This window comes from Petaurus breviceps, unplaced genomic scaffold, assembly GCF_028583685.1.
Source record: "Petaurus breviceps papuanus isolate PSGF00001 unplaced genomic scaffold, PetGlider_PUasm1.0 90603, whole genome shotgun sequence".
NCBI classification, from domain to species: domain Eukaryota; kingdom Metazoa; phylum Chordata; class Mammalia; order Diprotodontia; family Petauridae; genus Petaurus; species Petaurus breviceps.
Window position 1 is genome coordinate 672,596 of NW_027187284.1, and position 20,820 is coordinate 693,415.

At 35.9% G+C, this 20,820-nt stretch overlaps 1 protein-coding gene across 10 annotated transcripts in view; it reads right to left on the reverse strand.

Moving 5' to 3' along the window:
* The window catches only part of DMD (dystrophin), a 2,504,498-nt gene that overhangs the window by 535,996 nt on the left and 1,947,682 nt on the right, over positions 1 to 20,820 (reverse strand). For all 10 annotated transcript variants that reach the window (XM_069063824.1, XM_069063827.1, XM_069063826.1 and 7 more), the window contains one exon: positions 4,956 to 5,145. In XM_069063824.1, the coding sequence (XP_068919925.1) occupies positions 4,956 to 5,145 (190 nt within the window). The remainder of the gene's footprint in view (positions 1 to 4,955; positions 5,146 to 20,820) is intronic.

Genomic DNA, 20,820 nt, shown 5'->3' on the forward strand with positions numbered 1-20,820 from the left:
GCATGTGCGAAGATGTGTGTACATGTTTATACAAGTGCGTAAATCTCACCTACGTAATACAAATTTATTTCTACAAATCTTACATTTTATGATAGTAAGCCAAGAGGTACATACACTTTTATTTGCTCAGAGCTCTAATCAAGACCATAAAAAGCAGTGTAAAAAATAATGAACCTGGAAATTGACAATTCAAACAGATGCAAAATCCCTGAATTTCTAAGCCACACTTTGCTGCTGTGGATATTTGCCAGGGTTCCTACACAGATCTATACCTCAGAGACAGAGAGTGCATATATAATAGTAAGCAAGAAAAAAATGTTCTAGTTAAATCAACATGTAATATGGCAAACAGAACCATTAACAGAAGTACAGTTCTTAAATTTGTTAATGGTCCTTTCTCACCATGGATAGTACCTTGAATTTTTATAATCATCTTTCCCAGTTTTCCCCATCTGCTACTGCCATTCTCTTGAAGGTTAACTTCTATCTAACTCCATATTTATCTTGTAGCTACTGATTTATATATATTGTCTTCCCATCACAATGCTAACCCTTGGGGAGTAGGGACTGCTTTTTCTTTTTTTCTTTTTATTCCCAGAACTTAGCATAAATATAGACAAAAGAGATTATATTTATAAAGCCCTTAGCATAGCGCCTGGCACTATTAAATACCAAAGGAAGCATTTAAGAAAACCTTGTTCCTTTCCTTTTCTCCCCTTAACATATGATAACTGCCTGGCATATGAAAATCACTTAATAAACATTTAATAAATGCTTGCAGATTGACTGAATTTGTCTTTGACATAATATACATATCATCAAATTATGAAGAACAATATTTTGATTGCATTTTAAAACACTAAAATATTATAATTGTCACATTAATTATAAAGGAGTCTCATTTAAGAAATATGTGATAGAGTTACACAGAAAAATCTCTCTATGGGAATATTCATGATTTGAAAAGGCAAAGTAAACATTATTTCCTCTAAACCATGAAGAAACTTCTAATGGGTTCTATCGTGACATGTTAATTCTATTCAGAAGAAGACATTAAAAAATACAATGTGTTGGTAGCCTCCTAAAGTATGAGATTTTTCTGGAGGATTATGTTGATAAACAGTGATGGGCAGATAGCCTAGCCAAGACTTTTGATTCAATATATAGAGAGGGAGCCTGGCAGAAAGTCAGAAGTTATAAAAAGTAAAAAAAAAAAAAGTTATTGCTTTTGGATGGGAAAGTATGTACAAATCTGTTAGGGATAAGGCAATAAAACAGTTGATGCTGTGACTAGGCATAATGCATGAAGTCATAACCAGGAATTCTTGCACTTCTAGTAAGTTCAGTGTCTGTTTGTGGTGGGGACAAGCATGGCACTGACCTATTAAAGTACAGAGTAGAACCAGGCAGCCAGGGGCACAGGAGTAGGGAGTGGAAAAAACTGTAAGCCTGTAATGGCCTTATTGGAGGGCAGGGTGTTATATGAGGAGAGTGACCTGGAAGTCCACACTCTATAGCAATAAGGATCCAGATGGGCTGGAAGAAGGAGAGGTAGCTGCTAGGTAATGTTGGCAGAGGGTGATACCGGAGAGTAAGGAGTGTGCTATTTCCTCATTATGACCCTGTACAGGGTAAGGGGTGTGTGAAAAAGAGGAGCAACGAGATTTCAAGAGAAATTCAACTTTTAATGAAAATGAAAGGAATGTGAAATAACATCTAAAAATATAAGATTTAATTCTAGAAGAGGCCTTATAAGTTCAATCCCATCATTTTACAGGTGAGGAAATTGAGGCCAAGAGAGGTAAAGTGAATTGTCTCAGCTCACACAAATAATCAGCGACAGAGACAGGATTCACACTCTCAGGCCTTCTAACTATAAATCTAATAATCTTTACATTTTTCCTCAATAGAGGAAGAATCAAGAGGCACAGTGAGGGAAAGGAACAGCTCCTTTACAATTGACATGGGAGTTGTGTATTTCACAGCTCCCCAGATCAGATGGCTGCAGTGAAGAATTCTATTCTACTCTGTTGGGACGGTAGCTTAGGAAAAGAATATGACGAGCAAGGGCATGAGAGAACAGGGAGGGAGTGGTCTGGCTGCTGGCTGCATAGTTAGTTCTAGGGCAGGAAGAAGTTCTCCTCCTTACTCCCCCTATCCACATACTGGAGAGATGGCTTGTACCCCCTAGGATGTTGGCATATGGGGCAAAGACTAAGCCAACTCTACTAATGAATCTTTAATAAGTAAGAATCACAGCTCTCACCATATAAGCCAAACTGATGAATATGTATACATCCTTCATATGTGGTTATTGCAAAAGGGAAGCATTACAATTTATCTGAGAAAGCACAGAAGCAGCAATCTCTGCCGATAGCTCTCACTACCCTTTCTTCCACCCTGAAGCTGCCTGTAGACATTACATATAAGCATGTAGACCCAGAACCTTTGGCATGATGCTCCAAAACTACTGCTGAGTTGGTTGTGTGATCAGGAAATAAAGAAAGAAAAGCAAATGAGACCTTTGCAGAAAAGCAGTACAGATCCACGTAGCCAGTGTTCTTAAATGACTTGCCCTTTGTATCTGCTTTTTAATTCTCCAGTAATGCATATGTCCCTGGGGAAGTCTTCTACACCAAGCTTCCTGAAATTCTTGGCACAGAAATACCAAAGGGGTTTGGAGTATGATGACTTACTGGTTAATGACAGCTGCATCTAAAGGAAATCTACTGAGAGCTTTCCTATTACCTGCTGAGTAAGTCTGTTAGCAGTCACATGACCTGTCAGAGGTCACGAGACTCTTACATATGGTAGATAATATCCCTTTCAAATACTGTATTTCATGCATTGTCTTCTATGGTAAGATTTGTCATCTGCAGATTAGATGGTAATCTTGTTGAAGGCAGGGTATTGTTGAAGGCATTATTTTTCATCATCAAACATAGGGGGTATACATATTAGGTGTTCAGTAATTGGGAAAACTGTACTATAGATGTCTTCCATTTTCAGTGTGTGCCTTTGCAAAAGCTGCCCCATGTCTGAAATGTCCACCATCCTTACCTCTTCCTCTTACATCCCTCTTTTCTGACAAGATTCAACTCACATACCTCCTTCTATATGAAGTCTTTCCTAACTCTCCATAATCACCCTAATGATTATTATACATACCCTTATCTGTATAGGTATATACCTACATTAAGTACATGCTGTATTCCTTGATAGAATATAAATTCCTTGAGGGCAGAGCCTGTTTCAGTTCTGCAACAGATTCCCTAGTGCCTAGCATAGTGTCTAGGACACTGGTAGGTACTTATTAAATGCTTACTAATTAACTTATAAAGTTGTTTCTTTGATGAGATTATTACAGGCTACTTTCTTGTCATCGGGCTATTTCAGTTTGAAATTGACTGAAAAATAATCATTTTATTAACAAGGATTTATAAAGCACCTTCCATGTTATTGGACACTGTATTAGGCACTGGGGTTATTAAAAAGAAAGAAAGAAAGAATCCCTACTCTCATGGAGCCTATATTCTAACAGGGAAATTCAGTTCAGTCAATTAATCAACAAACATTTCTTAAAGTAGTTTAGAGACTAAATAAAATACAGCAGTATATTTTCCAACTGTTCATCCAAGAGGTGTCAAAAATTAACACTTGGAATGTTTTAAATTTCTACCACATGTTAAGGAATCAAAGTTCTACTGTTTAAAGACGGCTACTTAAGAAACAAAACTATATGCTTCAGTAAAAGATGATGTAGTTTTTTTTTTGTTTGTTTACAACTGTTTCTGGACCAGTACAATTAAATATATGGAGAAGTTAAATATCATGTTGAGCCCAAAAACATATCCTCCCATATAAGCTGCCATTTCTCTGATCCTGACTCAGCAATATACCAGGGTAGTTTAAAGCTTCCTACACATTGATACAATATAAAATAAAATATTTTATGCTATTATCTATTTTCAAATCTGTTTTAACCAAACATGAATGATCACTTTGACCTAGAAAAATAATAAAAAATTTCCAAAGACAAAGAAAATTATTCCCTCCCCAATCCATGTGGTTGTAAAACTGTAGATTTTTTATAATTTCAGGTATAAGTGTCTAAGTGCTCTTAATGTGATGACAAGAGACCATAAATATGATATGCTGTAATGAACTTCCCATCATCTGTTGGATCACAAAAGACAATACATCAAAAACAACTACACCAAATGGCTCATGCCATTGCCCTATGACAATATAAAATGCAAAAGTCATGTTTTGTGTATAAAAGAAATGAGTGTTTCATTGAAATAGCATTCTTTTGGTGGAATATGATTTCAGCCAAATTTCTATTCTGAATGCAAATACCGAACTTTATATACATCATTTTTGTTTCTAGGGAAAACAATTGTCAGAAAATTGTGTGATCATTAACTATGACAAATTTAGCCATCTTGTTCGTATTTGAACAAATTATGTTAGGAAGAAAGCCACAAACAGCCAGATTAACATTAAAAAATGTATTTGAAAGTAATGAGGAGAAACTTTCATTTAGCAACATTAAATAGTATAGACAATTTATACAGAGACTCTCCACAAAATAATTTAAATAGACACTCAGAAATCATTGCCCTCTCATTTGAATAATCCCAATGCTAGTTCTATATCAGCACAGTTTCCCTTCAGAAAAAGCCATTGCTTGTTTGTACCTAATGTACAAAACTCTTTTTGCCTAAATTTAGCCTTCCCTGGAAGGCCAGGGTATTGAGAAAAATTGCTAGAAGTCCTTCAGTGAGTGACATTTACATTTTGGTGGTAAAAATTCCCAAGCAACCAGTAAAGACACCAGAGCATACAACATCTGTTTCACTGTCCCCTAAGAATGTCCAGTTATAGTACAAAGGCTAAAAAGTAATTGTTCCCTTAGATTTCTTAGTACTCTAATTCAGAAGATCTCGACTTACCTGCCACTGTTTCATGAGCTCTCGAACTCCCTTGGTGTCCTCCAGTATTCTCTCCTTGTGGGTGGCATCCTGCAGGACATTGGCTGTAGTCTCTGCCTCAGTGAGCCAGGCGAGGAACTTTTCCAGATCCAGGGGGAACTGTTGTAGTAGCCTCCGGGCTGCTTCCAGAGCAGCTTCTCTCTCATTAACCCTGTACAAGAGCAATTAGATGAATAGCATCAGAAGGGTTTAGTGAATTAACTTCATTAGAGAATGAGAAAGAAGATGAGAAAGAGATGAAAAGCTAATTCCCTAAACAAATATATCTAGATGTACATTTAGTCTACAAAGGGGTACAAGTAAGAGGTCTAGATGAAAATCAATGAATAAGAAAATCAATCAATAAACATTTATTAAATGCCTTCTATGTTCCAAGTCCTGGGGATTAAAAAGAATGAAACAACCTTGACTTTCAAGAAGCTCGCATTCTAACCTGAAATGATAGATTTTCTCTTTTTTCCACATTTATTTTTCCCCTTTTTTCTACTTAATAATATTTTATTTTTTCCCAATTACATGTAAAGATAGTTTTCAACATTTACTTTTATAATATTTTGAGTTCTAAATTTTTTTTCTCCCTCACTCCCCTCCCCCACTTCCCCGTTTCCCTTTCCTCATTCCCAATTCAGCAAGGAATCTGATGTAAGCTATATGTGTACAATCCTATTAAACATATTTCCGTATTGGTCATGGTATGAAAGAAGAATCCAAACGAAAGGGAAAAACCAAGAGAATTAAAAAAAAGAGAAAACAGCACGCTTCTATTTGCATTCAGACTCCACTATCCCTTCTCTGGATGTGGATGGCATTTTCCATCATGAGTCTTTCAGAATTGTCTTAGATCATTGCGTTGCTGATAAGAGCTAAGTCTGCCAAAGTTGATCAAAGGATGGATTTTCTTGAGAACATAGATAAGAGCTTACTGAAATTTTTGGATAGTACATATACCAAAATGAACTTAAATTTTCAGAGATTTTAATTCAATTCAATTCAATTTACAGGGGTTCAAATCGTCAGATCAAGGCATTTACTTCTCTTCTTAAGGATTCAGTTTCTTAATCTGTAAACTGAAGGGGCTTGAAGCAGATAATACATGGTAATTTATATACTTATGTACAATATCCAAAGCACTATACATATGCCATATTTGAGCCTCACAGTTATCCTCTGGAGCAAGTAGTGCAGATATTATTATCTGCATATTACAGATGAGGAAGCTGAGGCTCAGAGAGGTTTTAAGATTCAGATGATATACAGCAGAATCTGGTGCTTTATCTACTGTGTCACGTTTATCTCTCATGATCTCTTTCTAGCTCTAACTCTATGATTCCGCACATTTATTCTTTCTCCCAATACCTGCTTCCTAGTTACAATCTTCAAAAACTAACTTTGTCCTGTTCCTCATCTCTCACAAATCAGTTGTCATATTCAACCTGATTTACTTGCACATTGTCTCTCTTCTTTGTTCCTTCCTTTCTAGAGGATGAAGTGGATAGAACATTGGACTTGGAGCCAGGAAGAACAGAGTACAAATCCAGCCTGACACATGTACTGTGTGACCCTGGACAAGTCACTTAACTTCTGCCTGCCTCAGTTTCCTCACCAACACACAGGGTTGTTATGAGGGTAAAATGAGATGATACTTGTACAGTGCTTTGCAAATGCCAGCTATTATTACTATTATTATTGATATTGCTATTAATTTCATTATTAGTCCTAAGCCAACACCCAAGCATAATTCCTCATCACTCACTTTTACTATTACAATACCTTTATTTTTAAAATTATTTTCCCCCAATTCTCTTCACCAATTCAGCCTTCATATCATTGCCAGAATAATTTTTACAGAGATATTAGTTCTTGTAACTTTACTACTGAAAAAAACTTTTAATGTCTCCCTATTGACTACTGATAAATTCAAATTCCTCAGCCTAATATTTAAAGGCCATTAATATTAGTGCCATGCAATGTTTACAGGCTTTCCAGTAAACTACATGTATGTAGTCTATGCTCAAACTGTGATATTGACTATTCCTAGTTAAAGTTCTTGTTCTTCCATCTCTGTGCCTTGGTTTATGATACCCCCTGTGTCTGGAATTAGTCACTCAGTTATCAAGTATTTAATAAGCACCTACTGTAAGCCAGGCTCTTTGCTAGTGCCTGGGAAATAGAAACAAAAAAAAAGAAGAATTCCTGTCTTCAAGTTACTTATATTGTATGGAGAGTGGGAAGGAAGATCTATCTATCTAATTATCTCTATCTCTGGAGATAGACAGATAGATATAGATAGATATATGTATGTATACACATACCCTTCCTTCTCATATGCACCTATTAAAATCCTCTTTATCCTTTAGGCTTCAGTTTAAATGCTACCATACCCATGAAACTGTCCTTGATTGCTGCTTGGATCTTACAGAGCATATGATTTGTAGCAGTGCATTAATCATGTACCATTTTTTATTATAGTTATTTGAGCATTCTTTAGTAAATTTTGAGCTTGTACCTCCCCCAGCATATAATATAATGTTCTGCACATAAATGTTTAGTAAATATCTAAGATGAATTCAGTAAGCATTTACTGAGAATCAACTATATCCAAGGAACTATGATTATCAGTTCTTATTACTGCTTTTGAAGGTTTGTTCATTTTCAGGTACCAACAAAGTTCACTGTCATCAAAAAAGTAAATCTGAATAGAAAAAGTAGCATTTCTGCCACAGTATTCTTCTTCATTTTGCTACTAGAGTTTCCTATCCCAGCAACTAGATGCCAAGAAATGATCAGGAAAAAGAAAGCCAAAGATAGGGATGTGAAGACACGGAGGAACTAAGAATAGTCTAGGGAAAAAATGAAACTAGGGAGCTCAGAGTGAAAACTAGAGCTCAAAGAGCAAAAGAAAGAAGAAGCAGGGGAAAGAGGAGGGAAAATGTTAAAAAAGAGGGCAGTAGGAAGGAAGAATTTGACATATACAACAGTGGCCTGCTTAAGCTGCACATCTCATCACTATACATCCATGCTACTGAGGACATTTTAAATGGAAAATGATTTTGATTCTTTGTAAAAAGAATAAAAGAAAAAGATTCTAAAATGAAACAATTAGAAAATAGCCACACTGTCTAAGGATATTTTTACATATCTATCTATATATATAATAGTGTATATATGGATGTGCATATGTATATGTATATATCTATATATGTATGTGTACGTATATATATTATATATATGCAAAGCATTTAAATAATAACAGCTTGTGAGAAAAGAATGCCTTAGGCAGAAACAGTTCTATTTGAAATATTCAGGATTTTGTTTTTTATTTTTTTATGGAATGTGGAAATTGGTACTCTATTTACATGGCTTATTTGCCTTCTACTAATACACAGATACTTTCGGTGATTATAAATGAGCTAAAATTAATTTTTAAAATTGAACTTCTGAATGAGACATGCATTGCTCATTAAGAAAAGATTTTCAATAATTATGCAAAACTGCAATTTATTTCAGCAGCACCTTTATCATGGGTTGTGCATATTAGGTAATAAACAACTCCTGTAGAGCCCCAGGCAGCAGGGCACAAGACTGAGCCATTTATTCATGACTGGTGAAGTTTTTGCTGAGCTGACACTCTTTCCCACTGTAGTTATTGCTATCATACCAGATAAAAACCTCTGTGCATTAACTGATGACAGATAGAACAGGATTATGAAGATGCAGCTATTGAAAAAAATAAGTACTGCATCTAAACTATTTATCAGCTCCCAAATAAACTTAATTGAACTCAATCTAATTGAACAACAGCACATAGGGGTTTTGATTGGTCAAAGAAGTTAAAATTCACAGAGTTCCAGAGCTAATTGTCACTGATGGAGAAACCATGCTTTGCAATTTTCAGTTCTCTCTATATAGAAAGAACCACGAAAATACCCTTTCCTTAATGACCTTTCAATGACGATGAGTGTTTTTCTTGAATATTCTGACATGAAACAGATTTCTAGGACTGTATAGTCCAAAGACATGGCTGATCCTTTATCCATCCTTACCAAACTATCTGAGCTTGATCTAAATATTTTTGTTCAGTTTTTCATATTACAGATGACAAATAAAAATATTGCATCCTGACATATTCTCCAATATATTCCAAAATCACTCAAAATGAAATGAAAGCTAGGAAGATGATTCCATGAAAGGCAGGACAGAATAACAGACCAAGGAAAGGTGAGGGGATTAGGAAATTTATACTTTTATCTCCAGCTTCATCACAAGGATGAGGCGACCTTGTGGTATCTTAGTTTTTCAATCTGTAAACTCAGAACCCCATTTACCCTCTGCATCCAGAGGGATTAACTAGTAGATAACTTTCCAACACTTATTTATTAAAGAGGATGTACATAAATCATAGGAAAAGGTTCCTTTGAGACAATGAGATTTTCAGTTAAGTCCTACCAGTGAGTTAATTACCTTGTAAATTAGGCCCATAGGGAAAAACAGTAACTTTCTCAGGTCAGTAGGGCACCATTTTCTTAAATGGTACCCTTGTGGTCTGAAATACATTGAGAATATAAGGCTTAATATTTTCCAAGCAATCTAGATCGTCGCCACCCCCTAATCCCAAGAGTGGTAGCAAGTCACTCCAAATGACTGCTTTTTAAAGTTTCCATTGTCATTGATAAGAATTTCATTTTTTTTTTCTTTCTGTGGGAATTTTAAGACCATTCTGCTGTCCTGCATATCAATCAGAACTCTAAGGCAGAGCAAATCAAGAGGGCACTGAGTCACGTGCTCTTATATCAGGTTACTCAGCTTAATACTCACTTAGCAGGAATAATTCATGGAAATAAGAAACTACCAGATGGAATGTTTGCTCCCTATTGCCCTAGGTGAGCTATTTCTCAGTCTAGTCTTGCTCTTTCTCCCCTGATGGGAACTTATCTAGCAATGGCCTTGAAAATATCCCAGGGTCTTTAATGGGACCTTGAAGTTCAAGTTTTTTCACCTAAAGTCTCTTCCCCAACTTTGCAAACAATTGAATTTATCTTCAAATTTTTATTTGGGAGAGCCTTTTGAACAGTTTACCCTGGACATATTTGTGGTTCCTGCTTCAGACAGTGGAATTGTTAGTTACATCTCTGGTATCAATGCATGTGTATATAATCCCTAAAGTTAATTGTGCCAGGCACAGATTATGAATAAGTAAAGGATTTTTTCATTTCCATATTTGTGCATGCAAAATAGCTGTTAATGAATTTCTTAATTTCCTATTTCCCTTAACCATATGGTTTGAAATTATTTTCCTGACAAATATAAATGTTAAAATAAAGAATCACAAAATTTTTTTTAATCATTTGAAAAGAAAGGAAGGAAGGAAAGAAAAAAAAAGGAAGGAAACATTTATTAAGAACTTACTGTGTGACAGGCACTGTGCTAAGTATTTCACAAATATTACCTCACTGGATCCTTTCAACAATCCTGGGAGGTAGGTGTTCTTATTACCCCCATTTTAAAGTTGAAGAAAGTGAGGCTGACAGAGGTTTAAGTGAATTCTCTGGGGTCACACAAGTAATTAAGTATCTTTAAGGTCTTCCTGTCTCCAGGACCAGAGCTCTACCCATTGTAGAAAAAAAGGTCCATAGGAAACCTATGAATACTTTTACTTCAGATGTTAAAATTAATATAGACCCCACCAAAAAGAAATTATGCTAAGATGAAGAAAAAAGTAAAAATTAAATGCAATGAATGAAAAATATTAATAACAATTAAAAATGGATTAATCCATAGCTATCTTTAAAAAAAATATGGCCAGAATTTAGTAACTCTTGGGACCAGATGTAGTCTCTGTATGAAGCATATATAAATGTCTGGTGAGAATTTGTGAGTTCAAAACTTCTTCTGGTGACCTCAAATGTTTTTGAACCTACATGTGAGCCTATATTTCACCATATTCTCTAAACAAAGTTCTTAAGGAGACCAATCTTTCATATTTAAATGATAAGGTACAGCTTAGAAATGAATTTTAAGGATATTGAGTCCTGCCCATGCAAGGAGCAGAGAACCACACAATCCCCTAAAGGAAAGGTAGGCAATTCTAATACTCATTCCTTTTTCTTATGTGTCATGAGACTGAGGGAAAGACATCTTTTATTGTTCTTCTAAGGGGATCTATAGCCAATGTAGATTTTTCTCCCTGCTAATAACAAATTTGCTTTAAAGGCCTTAGCCTGAATACTTACTGTGTTTCCCCGATAATAAGACACTGTCTTATTATCTTTTTTTTTGGACAGAAAAACACCAGAAGGCTTATTTTCAGGGGAGGGCTTATTTTAATGAACATTGACAGCAATTTTAATAAACAGGTAAATGTGAACAAAAAAAAGTACCTTTATTCAATAATGAATTCAATAAAGAACAGGATGACACGCTCACTGCTGCAGCTCTGATTGGATGCAGCTCGGAGCACGGCGTGCGTCGTTTCACGGGGGGGGGAGACGGTGCATACAGAGGGTACCATAATGTAGCGTGTAGCGCAGAGGATCACCTTCACTACAGTAGCAATCTCAATAGGGCTTATTTTCAGGGGAGGGCTTATTTTAGAGGAATCTTACACAGTAAGGGGAGGGCTTATTTTCAGGATAGGTCTTATTATCGGGGAAACACGGTAGAAGTGGGAATTACAGTATAGGGATGAAGTGTTGTAATTTTATAACTCTACCTAACTCTTCTACCTGTTCAAGGTCATATCAAGGCCTCTCGTAAGTGAAACTGGTCATGTAACATGATTCCTTTAGAAATTCTGTTATCTTTTCAAGGGATTCCACTTAATCAGGGGATTTAGGTTCAAATCACAACTATTACTTACTACCTTGGAAAATTACCTGTACCCCAGTTTACTTGTCTCTGAAATGAGGAAGTTGGGCTAAATGACCTCTGAGGTCCCTTCCAGTTCAAAATCTGTTATATAATCCAATATCCTGTCAGATCTGGTCATTTTGTCAGTTGGTTTTGTTTAGGAGTGTGTGTGTATGTGTGTGTGTGTGTGTGTGTGTGTGTGTGTGTGTGTGTTTTCTGTGTTATAAGGAAGGCTTTAAATTGGGGGTGGGGAGAAGGAGAAGGATATATGTGTGTATACACATACATACAGGTACACACACACACACACACACACACACACACACACCAGAAGCAGCTAGTAGCTCAGAAATTAGAGCACTGATCCTGGAGTAAAGAAGACCTGAGTTCCAATGTGATCTTGACACTTACTATCCATGAGACTGACCCTGGGCAAGTGACTTAAAAAAACAACAAAATCTATTTGCCTCAGTTTCCCCAACTGTAAGATTAGGTTAATAATAGCACCCACCATGAAGGGTTATTGGAAGGATCAAACGAAACAGTGTTTGTAGAAGTGCTTAGTAGAGTGCCTGGAAAATAGTAGGTGACACAAAAATGCTTATTCTTTTCCCCTTTTCTTTCCCTTATATTAGGAAATGACTATAGTCCAGAACACAAAGGTACTAATAAAACTTTTTTTTTTAAAGAGATAGATGATGCCCAAAGACAGGACCCTGATAAGCTATGCCTTCAAATCTATTGGTAAAACACAGACATTTTTGTTGCTGTGTATGACTCTATATGATGCCGTTTGGGGGTTTCTTGGTAGATACTGGATTTTACAGAGGAGAAAACTGAGGCAAACAGGGTTAAGCCACTTGCCCAGGGTTATACTGCTAGTAAGCATCTGAGGCCAGATTTGAACTCAGGAAGATGAGTCTTCCTGACTCTAGGCCCAGAACTCTATCAACTGCACCACCTAGCTGCCCTATAACACTGAAAAATTCTGTATAAAGCTGGAGATCTGTTTGAATCTCATTTCAATACTCCTGTCTATTCCCTTCCCTTGTACCCCTTTTAACCATGTTGAGGGGCAGAGCAGGGAAGGAGGCTGCCTGCAAACAAGTATGAGAAAAGAGGACTTAATATTTCTCAAGGATAGGATTGTGAGAATTGATTAATGTCAGTCAGATATCTCTTGTTTAGATGTATAGATGAAAAGGCACTAGCTCAAAGAAGTACAGGATTATGACAAACACATAGCAAGGTTATGCTGGCTTAGAAAATAAATTCAAGCATGTTGAATGTAAGCAAACACTGTCCATTCTTAGAGTAGACTGACAAAAACTTATTTAGCCCAGGTGTTTCTGTAAGTGTGATAAATTGGGAAATTCACAGTGCTCGGTGGTCCGCTAAATCATACTTCCATATGCTGGTCTAGTGTTATCACAAAGAGCCTCAAGATAAAGTACTCTGTATTACTTCTTCTTTATTTGGCTTTTGTTTAAATTTTTAATCATGTTTTTCTGTGATACATTTAAGGGACGAATTAACAATGAAGATCATGATTTAGGTCATGGTTGAATAGGATATTAGGGAATTCGAGAAATAGAACTTGAGCAGTCAAGAAAGGGTATCTTAGAAGCACTTCAAAGCAGGAAATGCACCATCCAAAATGGCAGATGCTATTACTTCCTACAATACTAGTCAGTGGCCTCACTTCTTGCTCTGGTGATTCCCTAAAATGTCCTGTTTACTTCTTTGGTCATGTGGCCACAGAGAAGAGGAGAGGCAATGATTCATTTAGGCCTATCAAGAAAAATTCTGTAAGGAGGCTCCAGATTCATCCTAGGAAGAGTGTTGATAGGATCTGGAGTGCCTTTCATAGAAATGTGCTAAATAAACATTTGGTAAATTGAATAGAATGAAATTGATTTTCATTGTTATGCCTGGACTGCATCTAGGGCCTATGAAGATGTAGACTAGGCAGTCTATATTTGTCACTCCTCTGACCTAGGAAATTATATTATGTGCCTCTGATAACTCATTGTTTTATCATGAAGTGACCTAGTATGGGATATGCCAAAAGAAAAACACAAGAGCATTTAGCACATAAAAGGCACTCAAACATACTTGTTGGTAGGAGTAGATAACACAACTCCAGGAGTAAAGCAGACCCCAAGAAGATAAATTATCTAAAGGGGAATAACTGTATACAGGTGGTGTCAGGGGAACACAGTAAACTGTAGCTACTAAATAGATTCCAGGCTTATTTAGCTGATGGCTAGACTTACTCTCAATCAATCTCAACAAACATCATTATTATCATCAAAAGCCTAAAACTGCTGCCTGTCCAATATTTTTTTCTTTCCCTTTCATTTTTGCCAACCTGACAGGTACAAAATGATACCTCAAGGTTGTTTTCATTTACATTTCTCTAATCAATGATGATTTAGAGCACTTTTTCACATAACTATAACTTGTTTGGGTTTCTTAATTGGATAACTGCATATTCATAACCTTTGATCATTTATCAATTGGGTAATGATTTTTAATCTTATGGATTTGACAAAATTCTTTATAGATTTTGTGATATTAGACCTTTAACTGAGAAACTGTCTATAAAATTCCACCCCCTCCAATTTTCTGCTTTTCTTCTGAACTTGGCTACATTTGTTTTATTTGTACAAAACTTTTTTAATTTAATGTAATCAAAATTATTAATTTTACACCTACCTTTGCTCTCTACCTCTTGTTTATTCATAAATTATTCACCTATCCATAAGTCTGATAAGTAATGTTTTGCATTCTAATTTTCTTGAAATACCTCTCTTTATATCTAGATTAAGTATCTGTTTTGACCTTATATTGGTAAATGGGGTAAGATATTGGTCTATGGAGGGGATGTAGAAAAATTGGGAATCTAATTCATTGTTGATGGAATGGTGAACTGTTCCAACCATTTTGGAGAACAATCTGGAATTATTCCCAAAGAATTACTAAACTGCCTCTATCCTTTGACACAGCAAAACCACTACTAAGTGTATTTTCAAAGGTGATTAGGGAAAAAGGAAAAGAACCTACATTTCTAAAATGTTTAAAGCAGCTCTCTTTGTGGTGGTAAAGAACTGGAAGTTGCAGGAATTCCCATCAGTTGGGAAATGGCTAAACAAGTTGTGCTATATGATTGTGATAGAATACTACTGTGCTACAAAAAATGATGAGCTCAATGATCTTAGAAAAACATGGAAAGACACATGAAATAATGAAGAGCAAAATGAAAAGAATCAAGAGAAGAGTGGATACAATAATAGCAATATTATTTTATGAGTAACTTTGTGCAAATAAGTTATTTTGACTATTATAAATATTTAATTACAAAGCACATATGAAGAAAGATACTATCTGCAGTCAGAGAAAGAATTGATAAGTAGAAGTACATAAAGAATAATTTCACATATATACATACATATGTATATATATATGTATGTACGTGTATACATAAATACACATACATATTTGTGTCTACTAGTGGCCATCTCTTGGGTGAGGGGGAGAAAGAAGGAAAAAAGGAAAAAAAAGATATTTACATGATAATTATTATATATTTAAAAGGAATAGTAAGTTGTACTTACTATTTGCAGTTTCATGTGCAATCATCTTTTTATTATACTATGGTAGGGAAATATTTATTTTATTCCGTAATGTGAATATATATCTCTCACTTTATATATTAAAAAAGCTTTCTCACTTTTATATATTTCACAAATTAAAAATAAAATATTTTTTATAAAGCCTAAGACCTTATGCTGTGTGTGGCAGAGGGAAGGGAAGAAGTCATTCTAAAGAGTGACTATGTAAAATTAAGAGAAAATGAGGAAATGTACAAGAATTAGCACTCCTCTTGGATCAATATGAGACTTGAAGGGAGAGTGAGTAGTAAGTTGTGTTTTTTTTTTTTTCGGAGTTTTGGGACTCCCTATATTAACTTGCCTGTTCTTGAACCTAAGAAAGCCCTATTAAGATTCTATATGAACTAAGCCTCCTGCCCCTTTTTTAAGCTTACCACATTATCTTCACTGGAAAACAGAGTGCAGAGTCAGTATCAATATGAGTGAGAGGATCAGTGACAACTACTTAGTTCAAAAGGTTTTGGAGGAGGTGATAACTAACTCAGGCTAACAAGCTATCACCTCTCCGAGGGGCTCACTGTACTTTCCCAAAAAAGATAGCCAATACTAACAAAGGGAAATGGAACTCATGGAAGATAATAATGAGGACATTATAGAAAAGGGAACACAGAATCAGGAGAGAATTGTACACAGCTTCCATAAAGGCCATCAATCCTAGGAAGCCGAGGACAATTTTAAATTCCTGTTGAGGAACACAAATTCAATGATGTAAACCTAATGCCTATATTTAGCTTATATGAGTTCTCCGTGCATTGTCTTAAGTTGTGTTGTCACTATGGGCAATGCTTAATAGCTCACAAAGCTACTGTCAAAGTGCTTCATAGTAATCATGGGAAGGCATTCTGGTGCTACTGCTACCACGCTGAGGATTTTACTAGGCCACCCTTTTCAACTATATGCAAATGACAGTCATGATGTCTTTATCCCAGATGATTTTGCCACAATTACTGACTGTGTGAAATAATTTCATTCTATGATCATAGATGCTCAGAGCTGGAAGGCACCTTAGCTGTCTTCTAATTCAAACTTCCACCTGATGCAGGCATTCTTTCTACCACATTCTAAAAGGTGACCATGTAGTCTTTTCTTGTTCACTTCCAGGGACTGGGGGCTTGCTATTTAGGTAACACATTCCAGTATGAAAATGGAAATTCCTCATGTTAATTCAGCATTTCCCTCATTTTACTTCCATTCACTGATTCTAGTTCCACATTGGAGAGCAACACAGAACAAGTCAATTCCATTTTTCCACATGATTGGTTGTTCAAATATGACTCCCCTTCTTCAGGCTAAACACTATCAGGTCCTGCAGATTGTTCTTAATAGGGTCATACCTAACTGACAGTCCAAATTTTCCATAACCGCAATTGTTGATACAGATTTGTTATTAAATAACTTACAAAGAGAGTATTATAAAAACATAAATTGCTCTGTATTTTATTTTCAGGGAGGAAGAAAGACATGCCAACATCAGATAAATTAGGCACAGCCATATAACCCGTGGTCTCATCACCAACATCAAGCACTCTGACAAAAAGGTCCATTTTTTCTATAGCAATTCTATTAGCAATTTACACTAATGGGTAGCATGAATCTAAGCAAAAGCCTTCAATAAAACAGAGCCTAGGAACCTATTATTTCCTTGCCCAGCAACAACTTTAAGAATGAGGCTATATTTATCTTTGGGAGCCTGGGGAGTGCTAAGATCTCCATTGCATGAGTTATACATGCTTGGACTGTTGCCATGGGAGGAAAGGACCCTTTTGTTTTTTGCCATTTTGGTCAGGTCAATATAGAAATGGGGTTATGCCATCTCCTCTCAAATTAACTATTGCTGCTTGCTCTTAATCCATGAATCCACCATTGCTTTTAGCGATGATGATGGCATTACTGAAGGTACAAGGAAGGAGAAAAAGACGTCATTCCCACTGGAGCTTAAAAAATATCTGGCCAGTCCTTGCTGCAAAACACAAAAATCCATTTTCAATGCAAATTTACAGGTTTGCTATTCACCGACATCTGAATTAACGAGGTTCTCATCCTCTATCTCCTGAGGTCTGGTACTAAATTATCCAAACTTACCAGAGTTAATTGGAAACCACGACCTAAATGTTCCCAAAGTATTGCTGATTAGTTAGTAGCAAACTCATTCCCTTCTTTTGTCACCCGAGACAACACATGATGACTTTTAAAAATGTGTAGAAATAACACCAAAAGCAGGTTTTCTTTCCCAAGATGAACCACAGCTTTGAAGTGATCTGTTCAAACTTTCTTCTTGGGTAAAGAAATTTTAATTAAAATTTCATTATCTTACATTTTAATATGAATTCCACAACCTTAAGCAGTAAGATAAAATGTATTTTGAATTACATAATTTTTTTTAGCACATTTCCTATCCCTTGCATTTCTTCGATCTGAACTTAAAAAAAAGATAAGATTTGCAAACAGTAGTTACAGAAGAAGAAACATACTAATTATCAGTTCTCATGAAATGATTGGAACACTTTAGAAAGGAAAATGTTTGAAGAATACATGTGGAAGGTGTCCTTTCTACTATTATTTGTCATTACACAGTTCCTTTGCTTTAGGTTCTGGGCCAAAATCCATTGAGAAAAATTAAAATGATTGCCGAAAAGTTCACAACACCACAATAAGATGTAGTATACAAGAAGAAAATACATTTTAATATCATATCCTGGTTTATTTCAAGAAAATCAATATTCTTTAATCTAAGACCTATACTTTATATCTTTCTACTTAGAGGTGTCCAAAGAAAACCTTTCAAGATTAGTCTAATTCCATCGATTTAGAGCACTGATTCTGAACCTTGGGATGTCATATGTTAGGGTTACTGGCAGGAGGTATCTACAGGACGTGAGTTTCCTTAGGGGCAGAAAAAAAAAGACTTGTTCCTCAACTTCCTGGCCAAACATAGAAAAAAGGGGGAAAAAAAAAACAACAAAAAACTAGGTACTATTTCTTGGGGAGGAAAAAGATGACTAGGAAGAGAGACTGATTGGCCCCAGGACGACTCTAATTTTCCCAACCATAGTAACACTAGCAATGTTTCCTACCAGAAATAATAGCTGAAGATACACCAGCTCCACAGAAGCTACCATCTTGGATTTCTACATGAGGCAACTCCATTTCACTCTAACTTATAACTGCAGTATCTTCATTACAGATGTTCTTGCCATGATTTCTGATTGTATGAAAGTATATTATCTTCTTATTATAAAATCACAAAATATAGAATTAGAAGATACTTTAACTTCTAATTCATTTTTCAATGCAATGCAAGGAGCCTTTCTACTTCATCCCTGTAAGATGGACAGCCAATGTCTGCTTGAATACTTCTACTATAGCTGTATTTATTTATTTATTTTTAATACTTAGTTTCTTGGGGCTTATAAGCACTTTGACGGCAGTGAATATTTAATTTTTGTCTTGTTATTCCCAACACTATGAGAGGTAACCTAAGGTTGTAGATAGAGAATTGGTCTTAAAATCTTGGTCAGTTTCTACTTTCAATGACTTTCTGACCCTAGGTAAGTCACTTAACTTCTCAGTGCTCTATAAAACCCTCTAAAACTATAAATTGCAGAGAAGGTGCGGATCTATGCTAGGAGAAAAAGCTTTCTCACTTTAGAACTCCATATGCCAAGGAAATCATAGGTCTTATCCCTACCCTTAACTCCAACATATAATAGGTGCTTATTAAATTTATGTTGATTGATTAATGATTGTGTTAGGCAAGGGTAGTAATTTAAAATGCACATATTCATACCAAAAGTGAAGGGACACTCTTCTATTGTGACTCCTCAAGCAGTTTTCAGTTTGGTCATTGGGTAATGATTTTTTTTTAATGACATAGCAATTGACAAAATCCACTGAATAAGGCAGAGAGAGATTATGTTCTACTTTGGTGGAAATAGCATATGCAGCTTTTGAACCACAGGATTCCAATGGCTCATTTTTTTGTTCAGTCCTTTTTCAGTTGTGTCTGACTCTGTGGCTCCATTTGGGGTTTTCTTGGTCAAGATACGAGAGTGGTTTGCAATTTCCTTTTCCATCTCATTTTACAGATGAGGAAACTGATGCAGAGTGACTTGCCCAGCATCACACAGCTAATAAGTGTCTGAGACCCTATTTGAACTCAGGTCCCATATTCTATCCACTGTACCACCTACCCTGCCCAACAAAGACTCATTACTGTCCAATTTTATTATCCTAGTGAAAAGACATTGGGAGTCAGTGACTTAGCCAAGGCACTTCTTTCAAGAAGCACCAGAGCCCAATTCTTTACCTCAGAGAAGGGAAGAACAGAACACTGTAGCAACTCTGCAAAAGAGCCTTCTCCTTGGCACTATTTATCCTAAACAGAGCTTATGTGTACATATTTGTTTACTTGTTGTTTCCTCCCTTAAATTATAAGCTCCTTGAGGGCATGGTTTGTATTTTTCCCCCCCTCCCCCTTTTTGTATTTCTAGAATTTAACATAGTGCTTGGCATGTAGAAAGCATTTAATGAATGTTTATTTACTGACTGACCTAAAGAAAAGGATGTCTCCCTACTTCAAGCAAAATCGTGATGGTACTAGAACACAGTTCTGTTGACCTGTGAAAACCCAGATGCCTTGTTCTGTCACTGGGTATGACCAACAGTTCCCATAGCCAATGACTCATGACATTTAGAATAAGTATTCTTTGAACCTCACACAGATACACAAACCAATAGACCAGGCACCATATATGGTCATCACAAAGGTTGCCACTTTATGAGCAGAAAGACTGTTCTCTCCTTTATATGCTATTCAGAACTTTGCTTGCATTCTCCAGTGAAAGGAGGGAAGAACGAAACCTAGTAATAAATTAGGTCAGGTGGTCTAATTTCCTTTTGCTTTAAACAAATTACTCATGGTTTTTGTGCTGCAAAAACAAAGCAAGTTTTAGCCTAACAAATGAATTTTTAAATTTTTTTTGTGCTACAATAATGTTGATGAAACTAAACCAAATTTCTTCACCTCCAGAAAATCTTGTGCCCAAACTGTATTGTATGGTCCTTTGGATATTTCATAACTGGGTCATACAATCTCATATTCTATTTTCAATTAAGTTAGGGATAAAAAGAATGCATAAAATGTTATATTTCCCCATAATTGCTGTTCCTAATCTCTTTTCTCTTTAAACCTCCCACTCTACCCCCATCTTCAACTCCCCCTACTATACCTCCTTCATTTAAAAAGTTGCCTAATGACCTCACCTTCTATTTTACAGAAAAGAATGAGGCAATTTATGTAGACTCTA